Raw genomic sequence first — 26392 nt, 5'->3', positions numbered from 1 at the left:
AAATAAAATAAAAATAAAAAGATAACTGATACTTTCCTTTCTGAAAAAGCAATACAGTTTAAATAGAAGTCAGTAGAAATTATTACAGCTCAACTCAATCAGTTACCGCTGATACAGCTAGAGGTTATAGTAGAGGTAGGCCATGGAATAGGCAAGCAGTCCTTGCCTATTTAATTCCCACACAGGCTATTTCTTCAAATAATTTCTGAAAGGTATATGCTACATAATGCTTTGTTCATCCAATGACAACAGGATCAAAAAAGTATTATCACTTTATTTAATGTTTAATGCAATTTATTTATTTATTATTTTTAACATCTTTATTGGAGTATAATTCCTTTACAATGGTGTGTTAGTTTCTGCTTTATAACAAAGTGAATCAGTAATACATATACATATGTTCCCATATCTCTTCCCTCTTGCATCTCCAACCCTCCCACCCTCCCTGTCCCACCCCTCTAGGTGATCACAAAGCACTGAGCTGATCTCCCTGTGCTATGCGGCTGCTTCCCACTAGCTATCTATTTTATGTTCGGTAGTGTATATATGTCCATGCCACTCTCTCACTTTGTCACTTACACTTCCCCCTCCCCATACCCTCAAGTCGATTCTCTAGTAGGTCTGTGTCTTTATTCTGGTCTTACCTCTAGGTTCTTCATGACATTTCTTTTTTCTTAGATTCCATATATATGTGTTAGCATACAGTATTTGTCTTTCTCTTCTGACTTACTTCACTCTGTATGACAGACTCTAGGTCCATCCACCTCACTACAAATAACTCAATTTCGTTTCTTTTTATGGCTGAGTAATATTCCATTGTATATATGTGCCACATCTTCTTTATCCATTCATCTGTCGATGGACACTTCGGTTGCTTCCATGTCCTGGCTTTTGTAAATAGAGCTGCAATGAACATTTTGATACATGACTCTTTTTGAATTATGGTTTTCTCAGGGTATGTGCCCAGTAGTGGGATTCCTGGGTCATATGGTAGTTCTATTTGTAGTTTTTTAAGGAACCTCCATACTGTTCTCCATAGTGACTGTACCAATTCACATTCCCACCAGCAATGCAAGAGTGTTCCCTTTTCTCCACACCCTCTCCAGCATTTATTGTTTCTAGATTTTTTGATGATGGCCATTCTGACTGGTGTGAGATGATATCTCATTGTAGTTTTGATTTGCATTTTTCTAATGATTAATGATGTTGAGCATTCTTTCATGTGTTTGTTGGCAATCTGTATATCTTCTTTAGAGAAATGTCTATTTAAGTCTTCTGCCCATTTTTGGACTGGGTTGTTTGTTTATTTGTGATTGAGCCGCATGAGCTACTTGTAAATTTTGCAGATTAATCCTGTGTTGGTTGCTTCATTTGCAAATATTTTCTCCCATTTTGAGGGTTGTCCTTTCGTCTTGTTTATGATTTCCTTTGCTGTGCAAAAGCTTTTAAGTTACATTAGGTCCCGTTTGTCTATTTTTGTTTTTATTTCCATTTCCCTAGGAGGTGGGTCAAAAAGGATCGTGCTGTTATTTATGTTGTAGAGCGTTCTGCCTATGTTTTCCTCTAAGAGATTGATAGTTTCTGGCCTTACATTTAGGTCTTTAATCCATTTTGAGCTTATTTTTGTGTATGGTGTTAAGGAGTGTCCTAATCTCATACATTTACATGTAGCTGTCCAGTTTCCACAGCACCACTTATTGAAGAGGCTGTCTTTTCTCCACTGTACATTCCTGCCTCCTTTATCAAAGATAAGGTGACCATATGTGCGTGCGTTTATCTCTGAGCTTTCAATCCTATTTCATTTATCTATATTTCTGTTTTTGTGCCACTACCATACTGTCTTGATTACTGTAGCTTTGTAGTATAGTGTGAAGTCAGGCAGCCTGATTCCTCCAGCTCCGTTTTTCGTTCTCAAGATTGCTTTGGCTATTCGGGGTCTTTTGTGTTTCCATACAAATCATGAAATTTTTTGTTCTAGTTCTGTGAAAAATGCCAGTGGTAGTTTGATAGGGATTGCATTGAATCTGTAGATTGCTTTGGGGAGTAGAGTCATTTTCAGAATGTTGATTCTTTCAATCCAAGAACATGCTATATCTCTCCATCTATTTGTATCATCTTTAATTTCTTTCATCAGTGTCTTATAATTTTCTGCATACAGGTCTTTTGTCTCCTTAGGTAGGTTTCTTCCTAGATATTTTATTCTTTTTGTTGCAATGGTAAATGGGAGTGTTTTCTTAATTTCATTTTCAGATTTTTCATCATTAGTGTATAGGAATGCCAGAGATTTCTTTGCATTAATTTTGTATCCTGCTACTTTACCAAATTCATTGATTAGCTCTAGTAGTTTCCTGGTAGCATCTTTAAGATTCTCTATGTATAGTATCATTCCACCTGCAAACAGTGACAGCTTTACTTCTGCTTTTCCGATTTGGATTCCTTTTATTTCCCTTTCTTCTCTGATTGCTGTGGCTAAAACTTCCAAAACTATGTTGAATAAGAGTGGTGAGAGTGGGCAGGCTTGTCTTGTTCCTGATCCTAGTGGAAATGCTTTCAGTTTTTCACCATTGAGGATGATGTTGGCTGTGGGTTTGTCATATGTGGCCTTTATTATGTTGAGGAAAGTTCCATCTGTTCCTACTTTCTGCAGGGTTTTTATCATAAATGGGTGTTGAATTTGTCAAAAGCTTTCTCTGCATCTGTTGAGATGATCATATGGTTTTTCTCCTTCAATTTGTTAATATGGTGTATTTCACGATTGATTTGCATATATTTAAGAATCCTTGTGTTCCTGGAATAAACCCCACTTGATCATGGTATATGATCCTTTTAATGTGCTGTTGGATTCTGTTTGCTACTATTTTGTTGAGGATGTTTGCATCTATGTTCATCAGTGATATTGGCCTGTAGAGTTCGTTCTTTGTGACATCTTTGTCTGGTTTTGGTATCAGGGTGATGGTGGCATGTAGAATGAGTTTGGGAGTGTTCCTCTCTCTGCTATATTTTGAAAGAGTTTGAGAAGGATAGGTGTTAGCTCTTCTCTAAATGTTTGATAGAATTCGCCTGTGAAACCATCTGGTCCTGGGCTTTCGTTTGTTGGAAGGTTTTTTTGTTTTTTTTTTTGCGATATGCGGCCTCTCATCACTGTGGCCTCTCCCGTTGTGGAGCACAGGCTCCGGACGTGCAGGCTCAGTGGTCATGGCTCACAGGCTCAGCCACTCTGCGGCATGTGGGATCCTCCCGGACTAGGGCATGAACCCATGTCCCCTGCATCGGCAGGCGGACTCTCAACCACCGCACCACCAGGGAAGCCCTTTGTTGGAAGATTTTTAATCACAGTTTCAATTTCAGTGCTTGTGATTGGTCTGTTCATATTTTCTATTTCTTCCTGATTCAGTCTTGGCAGGTTGTGCATTTCTAAGAATTTGTCCATTTCTTCCAGGTTGTCCATTTTATTGGCATAGAGTTGCTTGTAGTAATCTCTCATGATCTTTTGTATTTCTTCAGTGTCAGTTGTTACTTCTCCTTTTTCATTTCTAATCCTATTGATCTGAGTCTTCTCCCTTTTTTTCTTGATGAGTCTGGTTAATGGTTTATCAATTTTGTTTATCTTCTCAAAGAACCAGCTTTTAATTTTATTGATCTTTGCTATCATTTCCTTCATTTCTTTTTCATTTATTTCTGATCTGATCTTTATGATTTCTTTCCTTCTGCTAACTTCGGGGTTTTTTTGTTCTTCTTTCTCTAATTGCTTTAGGTGCAAGGTTAGGTTGTTTATTCGAGAGGTTTCCTGTTTCTTAAGGTAGGATTGTATTCCTATAAACTTCCCTCTTAGAATAATCTTCCCTCTTACTATAATCTCTTCAAATATTTCTCAGGCCCTTTCCCTTTCTCTTCTTCTTCTGTGATGCATATAATTTTTTTTTTTTTTTTTTGTGGTATGCGGGCCTCTCACTGTTGTGGCCTCTCCCGTGGTGGAGCACAGGCTCCAGATGCGCAGGCTCAGCTGCCATGGCTCACAGGCCCAGCTGCTCCACGGCATGTGGGATCCTCCCAGACTGGGGCATGAACTCGTGTCCCCTGCATCGGTATGCGGACTCTCAACCACTGCGCCACCACGGAAGCCCGAATGCATATAATTTGAACGTTGGTGTGTTTAATGTTGTCCCAGAGGTCTTTGAGACTGTCCTCATTTCTTTTAATTCTTTATTCTTTATTCTGCTCCTTGGCAGTTATTTCCATCATTGTCTCTACCAGCTCACTTATCTGTTCTTCTGCCTCAGTTATTCGATTCCGTCTAGTTTATTTTTCATTTCATATGCATATCAGATAAGACAGACTTTAATATAAAGACTATTACAAGAGACAAGAAGGACACACTACATAATGATCAAAGGATCAGTCCAAGAAGAAGATATAACAATTATAAATACTTATGCACCCAACATAGGAACACCTCAATACCTAAGGCAAATGCTAATAGCCATAAAAGGGGAAATTGACAGTAACACAATAATAGGGGGGACTTTAGCACACCACTTACACAAATGGACAGATAAAGCAGACAGAAAATAAATAAGGAAACACAATCTTTAAATGACACAATAGACTAAATAAACTTGATTGATAGTTATAGGACATTCCACCAAAAGCAGCAGAATACGCATACTTCTCAAGTGCTCACAGAACATTCTCTAGGATAGATCACATCTTGGGTCACAAATCAAGCCTTGCTAAATTTAAGAAAACAAATCATACCAGGCATCTTTTCCGACCACAACGCTATGAGATTAGAAATCAATTACAGGAAAATAAAAACTGTAAAAAATACAAACACATGGAGGCTAAACAGTACACAACTAAATAACCAGGAAATCACTGACAAAATCAAAGAGGAAATTAAAAAATTCCTAGAAACAATGACAATGAAAACACGACAACCCAAAACCTATGGGATGCAGCAAAAGCAGTTCTAAGAGGGAAGTTTATAACAATAAAATCCTACCTCAAGAAACAAGAAAAACCTCAAATAAACAACCTAACATTACACCTAACGCAACTGCAGAAAGAACAAACAAAACACAAAGTTAGTAGAAGGAAAGAAATCATAAAAAGCAGAGCAGAAATAAATGAAATAGAAACAAAGAAAACAATAACAAAGATCAATACAACCAATAGCTGGTTCTCTGAGCAGATAAACAAAATTGAAAAACCTTTAGCCAGACTCATTAAGAAAAAAAGGGAGAGGACTTAAGTCAATAAAATTAGAAATGAAAAAGGAGAATTTACAACTGACACCACAGAAATACAAAGGATCATAAGTGACTACTACAAGCAATTATATGCCAGTAAAATGGACAACCTGGAAGAAATAGACAAATTCTTAGAAAAGTACAAACTTCCACGACTGAACCAGGAAGAAATAGAAAATTAAAAAAAAATAATCACAAGTAATGAAATTGAAACCGTGATTAAAAATCTTCCAGCAAACAGAAGTCCAGGACAGATGGCTTCACAGGTGAATTCTATCAAACATTTAGAGAAGAGCTGACACCTTCCTTCTCAAGCTCTTCCAAAAAATTACAGGGGGAGGAACACTCACAAACTTGTTCTACAAGACCACCATCACCATGATGCCAAAACCAGACAAATATATTACAAAGAATGAAAATTACAGCCCAATATCACTGATGAACATACACACACAAATTCTCAACAAAATACTATCAAACCAAATCCAACAACACATTAAAAGGATCATACCCCATGATCAAGTGGAATTTATTCTAAGGTTGCAAGGATTCTTCAACATATGCAAATCAATCAATGTGATAAACCATATTAACAAATTGAAGCATAAAAACCATAAGATCATCTCAATAGATGCAGAAAAAGCTTTTGACAAATTTCAGGATACATTTATGATAAAAACTCTCCAAAAAGTGGTCAAAGAGCAAACCTACCTCAACATAATAAAAGCCATTATGACAAATGCACAGCAGACATTCTCAATGGTGAAAAACTGAAAGCATGTCCTCTAAGATCAGGAAGAAGACAAGGGTGTCACCTCTCGCCACTATTATTCAGTATAGTTTTGGAAGTCTTAGGCATGGCAATCAGAGAAGAAAAAGAAATAAAAGGAATACAAATTGGAAAAGAAGAAGTAAAACTGTCACTCTTTGCAGATGACATGATACTATACATAGAGAATCCCAAAGATGCTACCAGAAAACTACTAAAACTAATCAGTGAATTTGGTAAGGTTGCAGGATATGAAATTAATGCACAAAAATCTCTTTCATTCCTATACTAACAATGAAAGATCAGAAAGAGAAATTAAGGAAATAGTACGATTTACCATTTCAACAAAAAGAATAAAATATCTAGGAATAAACCTACCTAGAGGAGGCAAAAGACCTGTATGGAGAAAACTATAAGATACTGATGAAAGAAATCAAAGATGACACAAACAGATGGAGAAATATACCATGTTCTTGGATTGGACGAATCAATATTGTGAAAATTACTCTACTACCCAAAGCAATATATAGATTCAGTGCAACCCCTATCAAATTACGTGGCATTTTTCAGAGAACTAGAACAAAAAATTTCACAATTTGTATGGAAACACAAAAGACCCCGAATAGCCAAAGCAGTCTTGAGAAAGAAAAATAAAGCTTGAGGAATCAGGCTCCCTGACTTCATACTATACTACAAAGCTACAGTAATCAAGATAGTATGACATTGGCACAAAAACAGAAATATAGATCAATGGTACAGGATAGAAAGCCCAGAGACAAACCCACGCATATATGGTCACCTTATTTTTGATAAAGAAGGCAAGAATATACAATGGAGAAAAGACAGCCTCTTCAATAAGTGGTGCTGAGAAAGCTGGACAGCTACATGTAAAAGAATGAAATTATAACACTCCTTAATACCATACACAAAAATAAGCTCAAAATGGATTAAAGACCTAAATGTAAGTCCAGACACTATAAAACTCTTAGAGGAAAACATAGGCAGAATGCTCTATGACATAAATAACAGCAAGATCCTTTTTGACCCACCTCCTAGAGGAATGGAAATAAAAACAAAAATAAACAAATGGGACCTAATGAAACTTAAAAGCTTTTGCACAGCAAAGGAAACCATAAATGAGACGAAAAGACAACCCTCAGAATGGGAGATCTTCTGCCCATTTTTGGATTGGGCTGTTTGTTTTTTTGATATTGAGCTGCATGAGCTGCTTGTAAATTTTGGAGTTTAATCCTTTGTCAGTTGCTTCATTTGAAAATACTTTCTCCCATTCTGAGGGTTGAGTACTCAGAAGACTTTTGCCTCAGTCTTCTGAGGGAACACTCATGCACTGTTGGTGGGAATGTAACTTGATACAGCCACTATGGAAAACAGTATGGAGGTTCCTTAAGAATCTAAAAATAGAAGTACCATATGACCCAACAATCCCACTCCTGGGAATATACCCAGAGAAAACCATAATTCAAAAAGACACATGCACCCCAGTATTCATAGCAGCACTATTTACAATAGCCAGGACATGCAAGCTACCTAAATGTCTATTGACAGAGGAATGGATAAAGAAGATGTGGTGCATATATACAATGGTCTATTACTGAGCCATAAGAAGAAACCAAATTATGTCATTTGTAGAGATGTGGATGGACCTAGAGAGTGTCATACAGAGTGAAGTAAGTCAGAAAGAGAAAAACAAATATATATTAACTCATATATGTGGAATCTAGAAATATGGTATAGATGATCTTATTTGCAAAGCAGAAATAGAGAACAGATGAATGGATACCAAGGGGGAAATAGGGGTGGTGGAGGAATTGGTAGATTGGCATTGACATATATACACTATTGATACTATGTATAAAATAGACAACTAATGAGAACATACTGTATAGCACAGGGAACTCTAGTTAGTGTACTGTGGTGACCTAAATAGGAAGGAAGTCCAAAAAAAAGGGAATATATGTATATGTATAGCTGATTCATTTTGCTGTACAGTAGAAACTAACACAACATTATAAAGCAACTATACGCCAATAAAAATTAATTAAAAAACAAAACAAAAACAAAGATGTCAGCAGGGCTGCTCCCTTATGAAGCCTCTAGGGGAGAATCTGTCTACTTGTCTTTTCTATCTTCTAGAGACTAACTGTATTCAGCTTGTGTCTCCTCACTTCATTTTCAAAACCAGCAGTGTTACATCTTATCTGTCTTTCACATGACCTTCTCTCCTGTATCAAATCTCCTTCTCCCTCCACTTAGAAAGAAAGATATATGTGATAATATTTAGGACCCACTCAGGTTATCTGGAATAATCTTCCCATCTCAAAATTCTTAATTTAATCACATCTGTTAAGTCTCTTTTGCCATATAAGATAACATTCCCAGGTTCTAGGGATTAAGATGTAATCATTTCTGGAGACCTGCTACATATGCCAAGCATCCTAAGAGCAAGATTGGAAATGAGAGGGAAAGACAAGAGGAGACACTGGAGTGTTCTGTGAAATTTCATTTTTAATAATTTACAAGTGTTCAGTCAAGAAGAAACAAACATGAAGCCAAACCAAATATACAAAATAAAATTTCATTGTTATTTTTAGGTGTTTTAAATGTTTATCTACGTTTGAAAGGGCAGACAACGATAGAGAATCCACTGTGGTCCTCAAGTGGGAATAAAGGACAACGATGGAATGAGGCACATGTTAATATATATCCAATTACTTCATTTCAGGTAAGAAAAGAACAATCATGTCTGCGGATATATTTTTGCTCTTGAACATAATGTTAAAGGCAGATCTTGACCAAAATTAGAATGAGTATGCAAAAATTCTGACATGAGCATCACAAAAATCACATGATTAAGTTTCCCTTTAGTTCTAAAAGTTGTTTTATAAAGAGAAAATGTCCTTTTCTTTTATTAATTAACATCTACCAAGTAATATATTTGAATAATTGTCTATCCGAATTCAAGTGATTTGCCTCGAGAAAATGTAATTTGTTTCTACAAAATCATATGTGTGTATTTTTTTCCTTAAAGACAAACAACATAGATTCTTATAATAAAGGAAGCTGGATAATCAATTCTCAATTAATCTGTTTGAATTTTACCTGATGGAATTTTGTATACTTTAGCAAAATGTGTCTCTTTGAGGTAATGTCATTTTAGTAATTTATTACTTTGATTATCAAAGTTAGAGAACTTTAAACAAGTTACTTTTATTTGTTTTTATATAGAAAAGAAGAAAGGCTTAGATAGGATTAAGAGAATTAGCTGCAAATATATAATAAAAATTTTAATGATTATAGCAATGGTCATCATGGCTAGAAAAATTTTTTCATAAACTATTTTAGTGGAGAAAATAATGTGGTTTTAGTGATTTTAGTAACTTTATATATGTATTTTATATACTCTGGCTTAGTATGTTTTTCTACTGGGTATTTCTTAATTGCATTTCATGGCATTTAGTAAGGGTATAGAAATTCAGAGAGCTTCAATTATGCCAATTTTCAATTGGTGGAATGCTCTCTTCTTGTAACTTAATCTATAAAATTCTAATGACTGATTTAGAAATACACTTCTAAAACTAACCAGGATGATAAAAATGCATTCAGTTCTTCACTCTGGTAAAGAAAAATGGAGTAAGTCCTAGCTGATTATCTACAAACACATAAAAGCAACTCAATTCATAGATCCTAGTAATTATTTTGTTTCTATGAAGAATAAAATAGTTGAATAAAAAAAGAATAAAATAAGTTGAATAGAGAATAAAAAAAAATAAGAAGAGAGAATTAAAAAGTTGAATCTAAAGCAACATATCATTAAACCAAATCAAACTGGGAAGACAGAACTCCAAAGCATTACTGATAAAAGTAACCTTAATATAAAAATGTACATACCTCTATAGGCATCAAAGAACCTTTCTTTCTAAAAAAAATGATGTTCTTCTAGACATATTTTTGCTTCCTATGTCACTGCCTTACCAACACAAAATTATTAAATCAAATACATATAAAGTATTTAAGGGACTAGTTATATTGTTTCCTTCAGGATAATCCTTTATTGCCATAGATATCAATTTAGTAAATATTTATTGAGTACCTTCAAGACAATCATTTATTGTCACAGACAACAGTACCATAAATACTTATTGAGCTACTACTGTGTGCCAGGCACATTGCTAGACATGAAGATTTCATAGTGATTGTTTACCTCAGATTGGTGGAAATACACATCTAAACACATACATCACATACTTTAATAATTGCAGTAATAGAAATATGCACAAGTTTCTATGAGCACACCTAGTCAACAAGAAAAGTATAGAGGAGAGTCAAGAGAAGCCTGTTATATGGGGTGAAACCTGAAGAGAGGGATCGCAAAGTAGAAAAAGTTCTAATATTAATATTGCAGCAGAGTTCAGAGTAAACCAAGACATGGAGGTCATACATCACAGGATTTGTCAGAGAAACAGAGAGACATTTATCTGGAATTTGGTACACAAAAATAAATCAAAGACTGATGTGAGATGAGGTTAAGGAACCTCAAGAGCATAGACACTGGGGAGTTATGGAAAGATTTTACGCAGGGGATGACATGGTGCATCACTTAGGTTGTTGTATGGAAGATGATTCAAGGAGATAAAATCGGGCCAGCAAACCAGTTAGAACACTGTCGTAAAATCCACATAAAGGATATTGAAAGGACAAACTAGGGAAGTGGTATAAAGAAAAGAGGATGGTTTCAAGATATACTTAGGTATAAAAACTAGCAGAACATTTTTATGTTGGAAATTTGGGAAGTAGCCATGAATGACCAAAGAAGCTTCTATCTGGAGTGTCTTGAGTAATGTCTGTTACTTTATCCATTACCTTAAATAACAAAAAGAGGAAAAGGGACAAACTTCAGGGATGATTATGGTTACTTCTATTTTGGACATGTTAATATAAAATGCCTGTGGAATATCCTCTTAAAGATGTGCAGAAGGTTATTGCATATGTTTTTCTGAAGCTTTGGGGACAAACATTTTTGTAGGACATTAGGCTGTATGTGCTGCCTAACACTCTGGGAGTGGTTGATATTTCCAAGGAAAAGTGTACATATGTGAACAGTGATTAAAGACAGTGGAACCACACAGGACACTAACCAATCATTAACATGAACTGTGGAAAGGGAGCTTGATCCTAAGTAGTATTTTTTAGAGTTATAAGGAAGGAGATCCAGGAAAGTTTGGTGCTTGCAGAATTTAAAGACTGTGATTCTCAAATTGGAAAGGAGATCAAGTCCAATAGACTGGTCATTACAGAGAGTGCCCACTCTTAAGAAATTTGCATAAGGTAATAAGGAAATCAGGAAAACCACCATCTTATCTAAAATTATTTCACTATTCACAATTTATAGAATAACCTACTGTCTTCACATTCACTAATCATTTCTTTTGCAATGTCTAATGTGCTTTCAGTCCTACTCAGTGTATTTTTCATCTCAGCCATTATACTTTCCATCTCTGTAAGTTCAATTTGAGTCTTTTTTAAAAATACATTTCATGTCTTAAGTTAATGTTTTGAACCTATTAAATCCAATTATAATAACTGTCTAATGTCATTGTCTGCTAACGATATCATCTGTGCCAGTTCTTGGTTGGTTTTGATTAATGGATGTTTTCTCATCTTTACAAGTCATTATTTTCCTGCTCCTTTACATGTCTGGTAGTCTGACTGGGTGTCAGACGTTGTAAATTTTACCTTCATAGTTGCTGGGTACTTTTGTGTTTCTTTTTTCTTGAGCTTATTTGTGATGCAGTTTAGCTACTTGGAAACAGCTTGATAATTTTTGTTCCTGCTTTTAAGATTTGTTACATGAGACTAGAACAGTGTTTGATATCAGATTGATTATTTCTCAATACTGAGGCAAAAGTCTTCTGAGTACTCTACACAAATTCCTCATGAATTATGAGGTTTCCCAAGTTCTGGTTAGCTGGGCACTGTTACATTAAATGCATCCCCCTGGGTCTTTCCCAGGTCTTAGGCAGTTTCCTCACATTCAAGGCCTGATCAGGACTCTGCTGAATACTTGAGGGGTACCCTCTGCAGATGTCTCTTTCTCTGCAATTCTTTCTTGGCTGGTATTCTACCCTGCATACTCTAGCTGCCTTGGATTCCTTGGACTGTCAGCTCTATCTCCTCAACCCACATTTTCTACCAGGCTCTACCTTTGTTCTGCTTTCACCATAGTCTATAAATTCTGTATAGGGCAGTCATAAGGCAAACCTTGTTTGATTTCTATCACTCAGGGTTCACTGTTCTTCATTACCTGATGTCTAGTGTCCTGAATACCATTCTTTCATATACTTTGTCCAGTTATTTGGTTGTTTCATTTGGGAAGATAAATCTGGTTTCTGTTACTCTATCCTGGCTGGAAGCCAATCAAAAACTGAAGGTTTTGAATCAATGAATTTCTAAACTATTGAAATACCAATGGGAAATGAAGATAAATAAAACCATATTTTTATATTGGATCTCTAGGTTCTTATTTCTCTGAGATATTTCTAGGTCTATTGGCTAAGGACTTTCATTTCATAAATCTTGATTGTTCAAGGAAATGCAACTGCACCATCCTACCCCATTTTTTAAATTTAATTTTGTTTTCAAGTTTCTTGTTGTTTTCAACTTTTTTCAGACAAAGTATTTTTTTCCTCAAAAGTCATTTATAAACTATCAAGCTTTTCAAGAATCTTGCTTTGGTATGTGATGCCTACCAGAAAAGCATGGCAAAGAAAAGTATGGAATATATTACTGTACAGATTAAGTTGTGAGAAGTTTTAATGTTATTCAAATGTAGATTTGTGGCATCCTAGGATGTCTTTAATTCAAGTGGAAAGGTTATCTCTTACCTCTCGGAATTTTAAATGAAATAAAAGTGATTTTGAGACTCTGTTACATTGACACGTTTTATGTTTTGTTTGGAGTTGTATGCCTTCGAATTAGTTTGATCCATAAACCCTTTGAAAAAACAACCACTTGCAAAGTTCTTTGTCTAAGTGTGTCCAATTAGTTTGCTTAGCTGAAAATCAAATTATTGTGTAGTACTTTTTCAGGCAAATAGAAGTTTTCTCCTACTGAAATTTCTTTTGGGGCTCTTTTTCTAGAATTAATTTAGCATGATCGGTGCTTATGAGGAAAATATATTTAGCTGGATTCAGAAGGATTAGGGAAGAAGTTTCCAAAAAAGTAAAATTAATATAGTGTTAGTTTTAGAATGTCACTTTTATTTTATATCCTACACCAAGGAAAATATTTAATTATTGTTTTAAATGCTTTACTTCTTTCACAGTACATTCCAAACGTTTTGTGAGGGAAAAGTATAGAGACATTATAATACTGTTTTTACATTTTCTTAGGTATAGGCGAAAAGAATTCTGGAGATCTTCTTATATCCTCATTTAGAGATTTGAAAGTATGTTTTGAGACAATTTATCTTAAATCACACAAATCCTTAACATTAAATAAGGATTGGAAAATAGATTATAATGCTCTCATTACATCATGCTGCCTATATATATTTCTATGAATAATAATAATACAGAAAATATCATCCTCCTTAGTAGACATTACATGCTCATATAGATACATATCTGACATTCTAAGCCAAATTCTGGAGCAATTATAGACATGAAGATGGCTCCTGAAGTAACTATTGAAAACATTTTCTAATTGCAATTCACAATGAGATCTAGTTCTTTCTGTTTTTGCCAACAGTCAAAATCTCATGTTATTATTTCAGATTAGAAGCTTTAACAACCAACTGACATTTATCCAGCAAGTTGGACTGGCAGAGTCTTGTGAATTTAAACTCATTGTTAATATTTATATAGTGTCTCCAGAGAAAAAGCTTAGGCTACTCACCTGGTTTATTACGTTACCTCTCTTCAAATCTCTTCTGTACTGGTTAATGATAGTTCTGCTCTTTGCAGGTAAGAGGGGGAAAAAAAAGATAGTTTAATTATTTGCTGAACCAGTAATAAAATAAAGGCAAAATTATTAATGTTAATAGCTATTTTCAAATTTATTCACATCCTAAGATTTTTCCAAGTGATGTACACTGTCAGTTTTCAAACTGCATTCCAAGGCTTTGGCTTTGCCTTAGCAGTAATGATCAGAAGCGATGTCTCTCGTCAGAAAGAAAACATTTGCAGAGGCACCATTAATGTTGAAGTCATCATCAGAAGTGCGTTGTAGTCTTTGACTCCCCATTTACTTTTACTCATTAGTGCTACATGTAGCTCTTCCTCCCTTTCTGAGAAATTATATTTGAACATAAGCTTTTACAGCATCATCTGTATCTCCCTATATATTGACATCTATATCTACATGTTTTAAAGCATTATAAATAAATGTAAGAAACTGTCAATCGATGAATTGAAATAATTTTGTGTAGTGTAATTCTAATACAGAAAGTCACATACATTTTTTAAACTCCCACTTGCATTTACCCACCAGGAATTAATTTTCTGATCATGCAGTATTTCTTGCATATTAAGTTTGCTGAATTGCAGGCACACACTGTGAAAACGTTACAATTTTAAACTTGTTTCAGTTAAGGGAAACCATTTTAAGTAAGATCAGTGTGATTATGTGTGAAGAACAGGTTTTGCACAATTTGAACCCTCTTTTTAGGAGACCTAAAAGTCAACATTTTCTCCCCGAGAATCTAGATGCCATTAATTCCGTCTTCAAGGCAATTAAGCCAAATGCATTTCAGAAGTATTGAAGAGGAAAAGAACATAGTCTTATCCTTGTAATGTAATAGTAGTCAGAATCATGATGGTACTTCATTAAAATATGACATATTTAATCTATTAAACTAGAGAGCATTTCTTCTCTGAGTGAATGTAATTCAGACTTTTTTCATTGCATACAGATCACATCTTCCAAGTTGAGATACATCATATTATAATGGACTGTTATAGTTTCTCATCTTTGTATTTGAGAAAAAAAGATGTTTGTCACCAAGGATTTATTTTAAAAGCACTTGAAAGTTTGGCCAAGGTACATTATTTAAATTTAATACCTATGCATTTTATTTCTGTTACCTATCTCATAGTCAAAAACAATATAAGGAGAAAATATCCCTCTAGGTCTTCATCTCGAAGCCGTTTATAAGTCTATTAGAATCTATAAAATCGTGTTATAATACTTCTAGTTGGAGTTCAGAGCATAAACAGAACAAGGCAATAAATATTTCTTTGTGAGAGTCAAATGAGTTTAAAAACAATCTATACTTCCCAATAACAAAGCTGCTATGGAAATTAAAAGGAAACAAGCCAACAACTACACAGTACCTTTTTCTTTCATCATGTTCAAATAGGACCCTGAGGAAGACTATGGTATTTCTCTAGCCTATTGGATTGGATTTCTTATCATCACAAGATTTCAAATATATATTAAAAGTACCAATTATATAACTGTGTCAAGAGTTTGATTGTAAAAAGTTATTTTTATCATCCCAGTAATAACTACTACTAATTCTCTGATTTATTTCCACACAATAACTAAAACACTGCTACACTTGGAAAGTAATCAAATTGCTTTATTCAGTGACAAACTGTATTATCTATAGTTATGCAGATAAATGTAAATAATAGATTTACAGATCAGTCAGCTTTTATTACTATAACACTTCATCAGGATCACTGAGGGATGAAGTATTCATATAAAGGAATGTTCTAGATAGAGGCAGCCCTCTGTACATATGACAATTCAACTTTTGTTGATTTGTATTTCTGCTGTTCAGCCAACTACACATTTGTGGTCAACATGTTGCCAGTAGGCAGGCAGCACACATATTAAATTCTATCAGTCAATCTACTCTCTGATGTTTACCACCAAAGTCTCCCCAACACTCCCTCTCAATCTGACCACAAAAGAAGGGTGGCAACATCCTTCACAACCTCGCTGCTTCAAGACTTTTGTTTTTAGCACAAGCCTAGGTTCAACCTTGGGTTTTTGATCGAGCTGCACAGCGAGGCAGAAAGAAGAAAAGAAAAAGAAAATTAATAGGAAAAGTAGGAGTGTTTAATACTTTAAAGTCAGTAACAGAAGTTTTGAAATCCTTTGAGCAATGGCAAGATCATTCCAGGGAAAGAAGCTTTGAAAAGTTCAGGAATGATTTTGATGATTTAGACATTTTAATTTTGATTTTTAAAATAATGCCATTATTTTATATTGACACATCTCCAGGTAACAGCAACTTTTTAAGTGAAAATAACTGTGTACTTTAAATAAGAAAAACTGTGGATAATTGTATTATCTACTCTCCTCTACATACCTAAGATGGAAAAATCCATGTCTCTCAAGCGTGTTCCTCCAGCATCCTTCCCAATGCAAGGATTATGACTTCAGCTTCATCTGTTTAGATTTCAAGTGTGAGCAGGTGCAGAACATTCTAACCTACCTGTATTAGCCTTTTCACCAATATCTCACTTCCCACACAAATCATACTGGAATGCAATCCTCTTATCTTTGCCATAGCCACATTACAAACCCTGAATTCTGTTCTACAAGCAGTGTTTACTCCCTTTCTCTTTCTACTCCACCTCTTAAAATTAAAACTCTTGGTGCTTGAGGAGGTTTCCTCTTCACCATACAAAATTTTTCTAATACATTTTTATTCCTGCTTCCCTCCAGAATTAAACTTGACTGGGAGGGAGAAATCTACATTTTCTTCCATTCAGTCCTTTAAAAGAACTGCTAAAAGAAAAATTTGTGATGATAGCCATCCACTTTCATTCAGTAAAGTATTAGTCTTGGGGGCAAAGTGGAAAATATTTGATTTTGTGGAATCAGACTCTTATAGCATGAATCTTTGAGTTCTGACTTTCTCCAAGATAACATTCCATTCATGTTGTTATCTTCAGGAGAGAAGACTCAGCATCACATAACTGAAACTAAGAAGGGGGTGGGAATACTATTGATTTACTCTTAACATTGATTCTCTACCAGGTAAGCAGCACATGTCAAAAAAAGGGAAAAAAAACCCCAAATACTTAAAAACCCATGGTTAGGAAAAAGGCAATGCCTTCTCACAGATAGACTGCTGATAGGGGCAGTTTATAATGACCCTAAAGAACCATATAATAATTGTGTATAATAATCATATGAAATTCAGCCTTGTTCATCTCAGCCTTGTTCAGAATAACTGAAAATAATTTTAATGTCTAACAATAACAATACATGCTGGTTAAATAAATTTTGTTGCATCCATAACATGGACTATTCTGCAGCCATTAAAATGACTTCTCCTTTTCCAAATTCAGTGCTCTTGAATTTTTATACCATTCATTTGTTTTTTTTAATCTTCTCTCTTGCAATTTCAATAGTCTTCTGAGGGCTGTGTAGCTACTACCCAGATACCTTCCAAAACACCACCCTAAGTCAAATGCAAGTTATCATTTCCAGGCAGCCAAATTAATGCTTCATTCCTGATTCTATCTGAGGATGGAGAATTCATATACTGCCAATTTAGTTCTAAATATTTTAACTCTGGTTTGCCATTTTATTTTGGCTTCAGTGACAAGACAAATTGGATACCTTTCAAAGAAATGATTTTGGACACTATTAACATACTTATCTCAACATAGGTAAGCAGGAAACCCTCTCTACACAAATTAAATATAATAATAATATAATAATAAAAACTTCCCAAATCTTTTTCTCTTATCAAATTTTTTCCTATCATGCAAATTATTCTTATTCTTATAGACCATATTTAAGTGGGGGAAAGGACTCAATACAAAAGGTGGTAACTAATGGCCCTACTCTACTACTTAGATATTTCGATTGATAAAATTATGATAGCATATCAGAGAACAATGTTAGCCTTCACAAAAGTAGTGTAAGTTCTCTTAAATTCATCACAAATTTGTCTTTAAGGAGTCATATTAAGATACTTTGAAAAACAAAAATTTTGGCATTGATAAAAACAGACTTTTACTCCAATTTGTTGCAATGAAATAAGGCTAGAAATTGTATTAAAATGCACACATTAGTTTGATGTTGAAAACAGTTATTAGGCTAATTTTTCTGCGGAAAAAACAAAGTAGGTATTTCATTTTGGTATGTAGAAAATTTTCTGGGAATATAATCACTACATGCATAGGTTATTTTTTAGTATCAAAAGATTTAAAAGGTTTTACTGGAAGCAAGGAGTAATTGTGAGATAAGACAAAATTTTAGAAGACTCTCATTTCTATAAAAATGAAATAAAAATTTGCTAGTTGGGGCTTCCCTGGTGGCGCAGTGGTTGCGAATCTGCCTCCTAATGCAGGGGACACGGGTTCAAGCCCTGGTCTGGGAGGATCCCACATGCCGTGGAGCAACTAGGCCCATGAGCCACAATTACTGAGCCTGCACATCTGGAGCCTGTACTCTGCAACAAGAGAGGCCACGATAGTGAGAGGCCCGCTCACCGCGATGAAGAGTGGCCCCCGCTTGCCACAACTAGAGAAAGCCCTCGCACAGAAACAAAGACCCAACGCAGCAAAAATAAATAAATTAATTAATAAACTCCTACCCCCAACATCTTCTTTAAAAAAAGAAAAACAACTTGCTGATTGTCCTTATATTGACCTTGTATCTAGAATTTAGTAATAAATGGAGACTGATTTCATTCTTCCATTCTTTCAACACTAATGTCTTACCTCAGTGCCAACCACTGTTCTAGATACTGGAAATTCAAAGGTCTGCTGCTAAACACTCAACATAAGTAAACCCATAAATATCTTCAAGGGTTTAGAAACAAAGCATATGGGGAATATGATGAATTTATTCATTGTATTTGCAAGAGATCAAACAGTTTTACAGAGATGGTAAACCCTTGCTCTGTGCTTCATTAAACATAATACTGACGCAGTGAACCCGGAACTCATTAATCCATAAAATATTTCTCGAAAACCAGTGTTATGGGATATGTTTAGAAAACATTGGAGGGAATCTATTTCAGAGAAATATTTCAGAGAAAAACTTTTCTTTACCTCTGAAAACAAAAAGTGATACAATTTGTAATAGTAGCTGCTTTTATTGTTATTCAATTAAGTTTAGTTTTGTTTTAAAATTGACACAGAGCTTGTAATATGGAAAACTATGCTATACAATGAAGATCTTACTGGTTTTGTTGAGAAAGTTTATGTTTTTTGCAAGTAAGAATTCTGAAGACCATCAATAATAAATGATGCCAGGATTGTTGTCAATTTTAGGTTTGGCTCCTCGACTTCTCAATAAAAATTCATCTGTAAATCAAAGCCCTACATTTAGGTTTGTTTTATTCATATTTGTAGCTCATTTTTGAAGGTATTCGAGGTCCTGGCATAGAAGGTGACATTGCCATTGATGATGTATCAATTGCAGAAGGAGAATGTGCAAAACAAGATTTAACGACTAAGAGTAAGTGTCTCTTCTTGGATCAGTTGGTGTGATGTTAAAGTAATGTAATGACAATTAAACTAATGTGGTCTAATTGTTAAAACTAGTTTACTTTTAGTTTATTTAAAAATTTCCTATGCATGAGACCTTAAAATTTTAATTATATTTTAAAATCAAAGTATTAAATCCAATGGTAAGCATTTGAACTCAGTTATTTGACCTAAAATAAAAGTAATTTTGATTTAGGTCTATGTAAGGCAAGCACACTTTGGTTTTTAATTAAGATTTTTAAATATTCTTAATTTATATTATTAATTTCAGAGGATTTTTTCACTTTTATTAAAATATTTGGCTAATCTATATACTCAGCACACATTTATATAGCCATGGCTGTTTTTATTCCTCCGAGTTTATGAATGTATTTTGTAGGTCTAACTTTTGCCAACCATTTTAATAGATTCAATATTGTGAAGAGCCTTAGTATATATATTAAGTAGTGGATCACCCTAATTCTTTTCTGGTATAATTAATCTCCTTATACCTGCATCACAATCTTGTTTAGTAATTTGATTTCACTTTTTATTCTGGTTTGAATATTATGGTATAATGATATCTTCAAATTGTATGTTTTTCACAAAAAATCCATTTTTAGTAAAAGAACTATAAATAAAAAATTCTGATGCAAAAAGCATCAGAATTACGTGTTGGGCTGTTTCTTAAAATCCTCATTATATTATTCATGTGAAGGTGAGAAATCTAAAATTATACTTATGAAAAATTCCTCTTAGTTGAAGGATTTTCATAAGCCCACCTAAAATCTTTAATTTTGTGGTCATTTAAAGAGGTATCAATCAAACTAAATACATACAAATAACTCAATTATTTTGCACTTACAAAAAGAGCATGAAAATCCACTTTGTGTAAGTCTAGAGCAAATCAGGGTCTTTGTTAATTGAGTATAGTTAGTGAGAAATTATATCAGTCTGGATGTTGAAAGTCAAATTTGTACAACTACCCAGTGATTGCTCATACAAACTGAATTGACTCCATTTTTAAACATTGTTAGGAGACAAAAACTAAGATTGTACATAACAATGAGCCATTTTGCTCATAGTTTTCACCTTCTTGTCATTACACTTAGCATTTCAAGTAACAATTTTAGTAAAAGTTTCTCCCTGTGTCTGGCTAACTTTTCTTTAGAAAACCAGCAGCTATATCCAAATGAAGTTGGTTTGTCAAATGCACAGAAAAGCAAGCATTCTTCTCAGAGGAAAAAGGGATTTCTTTTGAATTTCACAACATGAATCAGTGATAGTAACATACACTATATTAATTAAAGATAGTTACCATCTGATACAGAAATCTTACATTTTGATAATTAAATCACTGAAAATTAGTATAAATAGAATTGAATTTTCCAAATGAGGAAAGCAAAAGAACATAATTTACTCCCCAAAAAGGAGAAAGCAGAAATGTAGCCACAGTGAAATGACTATAAAAACCCATAGGCACTTTATTGTTATACAATAGAACATTTTCATAATCAGTTTTATTCTCTTAAGCTACTAAATCCAAGAAAAAGTGTGACTATTTCAAGTAAGATATATCTATACTTATTGGAGGTATTTTTATTTAGCCTCTGTAAATCAGAGGAAACAATTCTAATTGAACAAAAATATTTTCATTAGTATGAGAAAATACTCTGCTACATTTGTATCTCTTTAACTATAACTTATTAAATTCATTTTGATGAATAGTGTTTGTGGAATATTAAATTAATGTTAAATTCTAAGTACAAACCAGCTTGGAGGCCAAAGGCCTCTTCCTAAACTGCTCAGGCTTCCAACCCCTCTCTGGTAGTAAATGTAGTACTATGGCCACACTATCAAAAGCTGAGATTGTTTGTCTCTTATTTTCAAAACCCAGCTCGCTCCTAGGTGAGAGCCATTTTGTAACTTAAGGCAGGTTAATGAATTATTGGGTTTGCCTATGTTAGTCCTCCTAGGTAAGCTATACATTCTAAGAGGTATCATCTGTACATGAATTTTACTCGAAATACCAGCTACAGTAGGAATCTCAAGGCAGATTGGTGAAAGAGATTTTTTAGTTAGAATGGACTTCATAGCACTTTAAAAAATTACACTAAGGAGAAAATTATTTACCCAATTTATAGATAATAGAATGATCCTGATATGTATAATCCACTGTTTGCAGTAGTTAATTTCTCTACCCATAACAATCCCTACCTGGTTTTCATAAAGAGTAGTTTTTCTTTCAGTGGTCTTTAAGCTTAAACATTTCTGAAAGCTTAAAAAAAAGAAAAAATGAAGCTGACCTTTTAGATTTTTGAGAATTTTCTATGAGTGCATGCCTTCATGTGGCTAGCAGAACTCTGAGGTTGAGCTCAGCCACAAACTCACATAAATATCTTCTGAACAGGTTTTTGTAGCATAGCATATCAATTTAAAATCTGAAAATATTTTAATTTTATCAAATGCCTCACCATATATTCAAGTTATTTTCCTTTTCACTTATCTTGGAAGTGAAGCTGATAAATAAAAACAAACCAAAAAACAAGTATTTTCCGAAAATATCTTCCATATACTAAAATTGTTTTATTTGTTCACCGAAGTTGTATTGATAGCTACATGTAATACTTACTCTCCTTTTTAATGATTTCTTGGCATTTACTTCCCTTGTCTTTAGATTCTGTTGATGGTGCTGTTGGAATTTTAGTACATATATGGCTTTTTCCGGTTATCGTCCTCATCTCTATCTTAAGTCCTCGAAGGTGACCTTACCCTGGCAGAGGCTATAAAAGATTCACCAGGCACTGGCATGAGGAAAGAGTCTTTGTAAATGGACATTGAAAAAACAAACTACCAAAGATTCCTCCACTGACTACTGACTCAAAATAAAATAATAAAAACAAATTTTTTAAGCACTGGGGATAAAAAGACATCATGGAAATATAACTTATTCTGCACTACAAATAAAAGAAAATCTTGACCTGAGTAGAGAAGAGACCTTCAGGTGCTTTTGTGGCTAAAAAAATTACAGCGTCATCTGGTCATCTGGTTGAACTCGAGAAAAAAAAAAAAAGCTATAGAAATCCTTGTCAAAGCACAAAGTCATGGCTGGTTTTGTTTCACATGAATAGTTTGCTTGTTACCATGGAAACCTAATGGCCTGCCAACAAAAACCTCACTGTAAACAGGGTACGTGAAGAGCTGGCATTTATTTTCCTTTTGAGAAGGTTTTGCATAGAGAATTAAATAAATGTAGGCCCTTTTACCTTTGGTTGTTACCATTCCTTGAAAATAACCCAAACTCAGAAATTCTATTTACAACATTCTTCTTCCTCCCCACCTTATCCCCATCCCACCTTTATTATTATTATTTGTTTTCCTCCCATGGCTAAGCTAGATAACTGTATGCTGTCTCTTTTTGCATGCACTACTATCCAGGATGGTAAACCTGGGCTTACATATTACACAGGCTTATCGGAGTTTGCTTGCGGCCACTTGAACACCCAAACTAAGTCATCTGTTCCAACGAAGAAACCAAACCATCATCTTTTATAAATTGCCATGGAAACCAAGTGCCTTCAATGAAACAAGCCTGAATAATTTTCAACTCAGAAGTTTGCACTGCTAAGAGTGGTTTGTGTAAAACTGTTTTATAAACAAACTACAGAGCCTAAATGTGCAAATTACAGGCAAGACAACAAAGCCGCTTCTGAAGAAGAAAGGACCGAAGCTGCTGCGTAAGCCCATGCAGACAAGATATTTGTTGTTTGACCTCCTAGACAGCCATGGCCTTTTGGCTTATTGTCCATTAGAAAATAACTTCCATTGAGACCAGACATGGGAGCAACACTTTTTTCTTCCAGGTTATTAAATGGGTCAACCAGAGCAAAAGGTTGTTAAGATAATACTTAGCGCAGAAGATGGTAAAACAGGAGTGATTTTTTACTCTAACCTCCATTTGAAATAGAATTGGCCCTAGCTTTAGAGGGAACAAGAAAATGTTTGTGATTGCAGTACATACAAACTCTACAGTGGAACTGGGCCTGAAAAAATCTGGCTTTATTCTAGACACTGAGGGTAATATGCCTCTGCCCTTTAGTCAGACTCTGTGAAAATTGTGAAATATTATTTTATTATTTTACCAAGATTAAAAAACACTTTTACAAAAAAACAAAAACCTGTAAAAATGATTTTGAGCTACCTGAGGACAAATCATACCTTTAACCAGCCAGTTTTCCAATGCATTGTAAATTTCACTTAAACCTGTTGGTTATGAAAATTTGAAGATCTTTTTCCTTAAATTATCTCAGCTTTTAACTTCATTTAAAAAGACTTTTGTCTAAAGAAGAATATTATTATTATTATTATATGTTCTTTCAACACCCCAGGATTAAAAAAAAAACTGATTATGCAAGTAATTGGGATATAAGTATTAAATTATAACATTTGCAAATATTAATATAAAAAGCACAACAAAATGTAGTGAAAAAATGACAAAGCTTGATTTTTTTTTAATTCTGTAGAAATGTTTGTGCAAATTCAGTAATCCAGCTTAAAAAATAATTTTACAGCTATGTTCAATAAAGCCTCTTTCCAGGTAAGGTATGAAAAGCAGTATGTGTGTTTGTTGAACGATGTTCACTTATCACCAAAATGAGACAAGTTATACAATTTACTGGTTATGTCTCCATGGGATAAATCTTCAGTGCTTCATATACCTTAATGTCTGCAGGAAGAAATTTTGATAGGAAATCTCTGATGCACTCTCCCTTATTTGTAATAGTTGTAAAAAAAAAGTCAAACTTTTGAAAGTAAAATATGAAACAAATATGGATTGGAATTTAATGTGTATTTTCATAGTTAAAGAGGGAACAAGTCTGAATATCCAGGTAATGGTAGAATTGAGTTAAGCCATGTTCTTTAAATTAAACAGAATAAATAAATGAATTTTATAACATATTTGAACAAATCAGGCATATTGAAAGAATTTCAAAATTATAGTCACCCATCTATTTTATCAAACCAAAGAGATTAAAGTAAAAATATTCAAGGCACTTAGCTTAATATTTACTAAATCTCCCTTCACCTTGACTTCCATTTTATGTGGCAACTAACCACGTCTCTCCACTATTCCATATTAGCGGATCATATTTTGAAATTGATTTTCTGCATACTCATTTCTGATAATATCAATGAAAATGTTCTAGATCAAAAGAGAGGCTTAACTCATTGCTGCCTTCTTTCCCTGATCTTTGAGTGAGGCTTTTGAAAAAAACAAACAAACAAAATCTACATTCAGAATATTTGGATATACATGTATCCTTTCCAGGAAAATAATCAAGTCTTTTATCCTAAGTAACCCTGCACAAAGAAACTGCTGTAAGCAAAAGATTCAGTTCTACTACTAAACATTCATAAAATACTAAAGTCTTTCCATAGCCTTTCACACAGTAAGAATACGCAAGGCTTCAGAAGTTCATGAGAACCTGCTGGTACTTCGGAAAGTAATTTTGATTAAATGTTTGAGAAATTGCAGATGAGTGCCAAGAACAAACGGGTAATCAGAACTGCAAAGCAATCAACTTTATTGATATGGTAATAAGTTAAAATTTATAACTTAAATGGGTTCTGGATCACTTATATAAACGAACAAACTTAGAATCAGTGTTTTTCACTCCAGAGCAAATGTTTAGTTGCTGTAATTGAAAGGCAATGGATAAAAATGCAAAAATTTTTTAAAGGTCAGCATATGTGAAATATAAATTAAGTATTCCCTTCTTTAATATTAGTTATAATAATGACAACTTTAAAGCGCTTACCTGTTTACCAACTGCCTTCCTTTTCCTAATACTTTTTTGTATATGAGTTGAAATCTCCAATGTATTCCCCCTTTTCCTTTTTGATAACACATTTTAAGTGTAATTGATGGCAATATTTTGTTGTTGTTCTTTCGTAGGAAGGCATTAGGCAATGGAGCTTTTAATTTCCTGGGAGAAAGATTATGTCATGTAATCTCCTACTGCCAGTAGTTGATCCCAATTAATTAGAAGCATTACTTTTTTTCATCAGTTCAGAGATGATTGTTTCTCCACATTTTAACATCTCTGCAATCAGGCTATTTTAACTATAATTAGCAGCATTTCTGTGTAGTTAGATATAAAATAATAATGCATCCTAAATACATGGCATCTTAGGTACTGAAATTCACCAATGTTACCAGAAGTGTCAAATCATACCCAATGTTATTACTTTTCAGTAGTAATAATAGCCCCTTCGTATTTGTAGGATTATATTAAATACTCATTGAATACACATTATTTAAAAATAACATAACTTTTATTTTGTGCTTTTTAAAAATCTGAGTCTTCTCTTACATGCATTATATACATACCTAGCCCTGCTTTCTTTCTTTTTCTTTTTTTCCTGCTACCTATTTTTTAGTTCTATTATGAAGTACAATATGCCATGTATCCCTGGATTAAAATGTTTTCTGGTTTTATGTGATTCATAGCACTTAGTAGGTTAGAAGTTTGGCCTGCCATTAAATTTTCTTTAAGAGATTTGAAAAATGCATGGTGCACACAATGTCATGTAATAGGCTAAACTAATGGTACTTCATTTCACCTACATCACAGCATCAACTTTGGCATAGCAATGAATTGTGATAATTACAATAATGAGAATTACGAACCAGCTGGTCTGTTACATCATGTTACAAAAGGTAAAAAATAATGCCATTCTTTACTTTTATATTTTAAAATAATGACAAAATATGAATGACAGCTATACTAACTTTTCACCAAACATGCATTTTTATTTTAAAGACTTTATAATAAACTTATCTGTCAAAATGTGTAATTTGAAGAACAATTAATTTAGTCCTATGCTTAAGACTGTATGAAACTGGCTGTGGTGTT

The 26392-nt window shown here is 33.9% G+C and overlaps 1 protein-coding gene across 5 annotated transcripts in view; it reads left to right on the top strand.

The window, feature by feature from the left end:
* The window catches only part of MDGA2 (MAM domain containing glycosylphosphatidylinositol anchor 2), an 823345-nt gene extending 799386 nt beyond the window's left edge, over window positions 1-23959 (top strand). For 4 of the 5 annotated variants that reach the window (XM_082618922.1, XM_082618923.1, XM_082618924.1 and 1 more), the window contains 3 exons: window positions 8631-8761; window positions 19362-19467; window positions 22153-23959. In XM_082618922.1, coding sequence (XP_082475048.1) covers window positions 8631-8761; window positions 19362-19467; window positions 22153-22241 — 326 coding nt within the window. In that variant the 3' untranslated portion in view covers window positions 22242-23959. The remainder of the gene's footprint in view (window positions 1-8630; window positions 8762-19361; window positions 19468-22152) is intronic. The other variant, XR_014293890.1, reaches the window with a different exon arrangement.
* The last annotated feature ends 2433 nt before the right edge of the window (window positions 23960-26392 follow it).

This window comes from Mesoplodon mirus (assembly GCF_964341445.2).
Source record: "Mesoplodon mirus genome assembly, chromosome: 4".
NCBI classification, from domain to species: Eukaryota; Metazoa; Chordata; class Mammalia; order Artiodactyla; family Ziphiidae; genus Mesoplodon; species Mesoplodon mirus.
The sequence above is the reverse complement of the archived record's forward strand: the minus strand, read 5'-3'. Positions and strand labels throughout refer to the sequence as shown.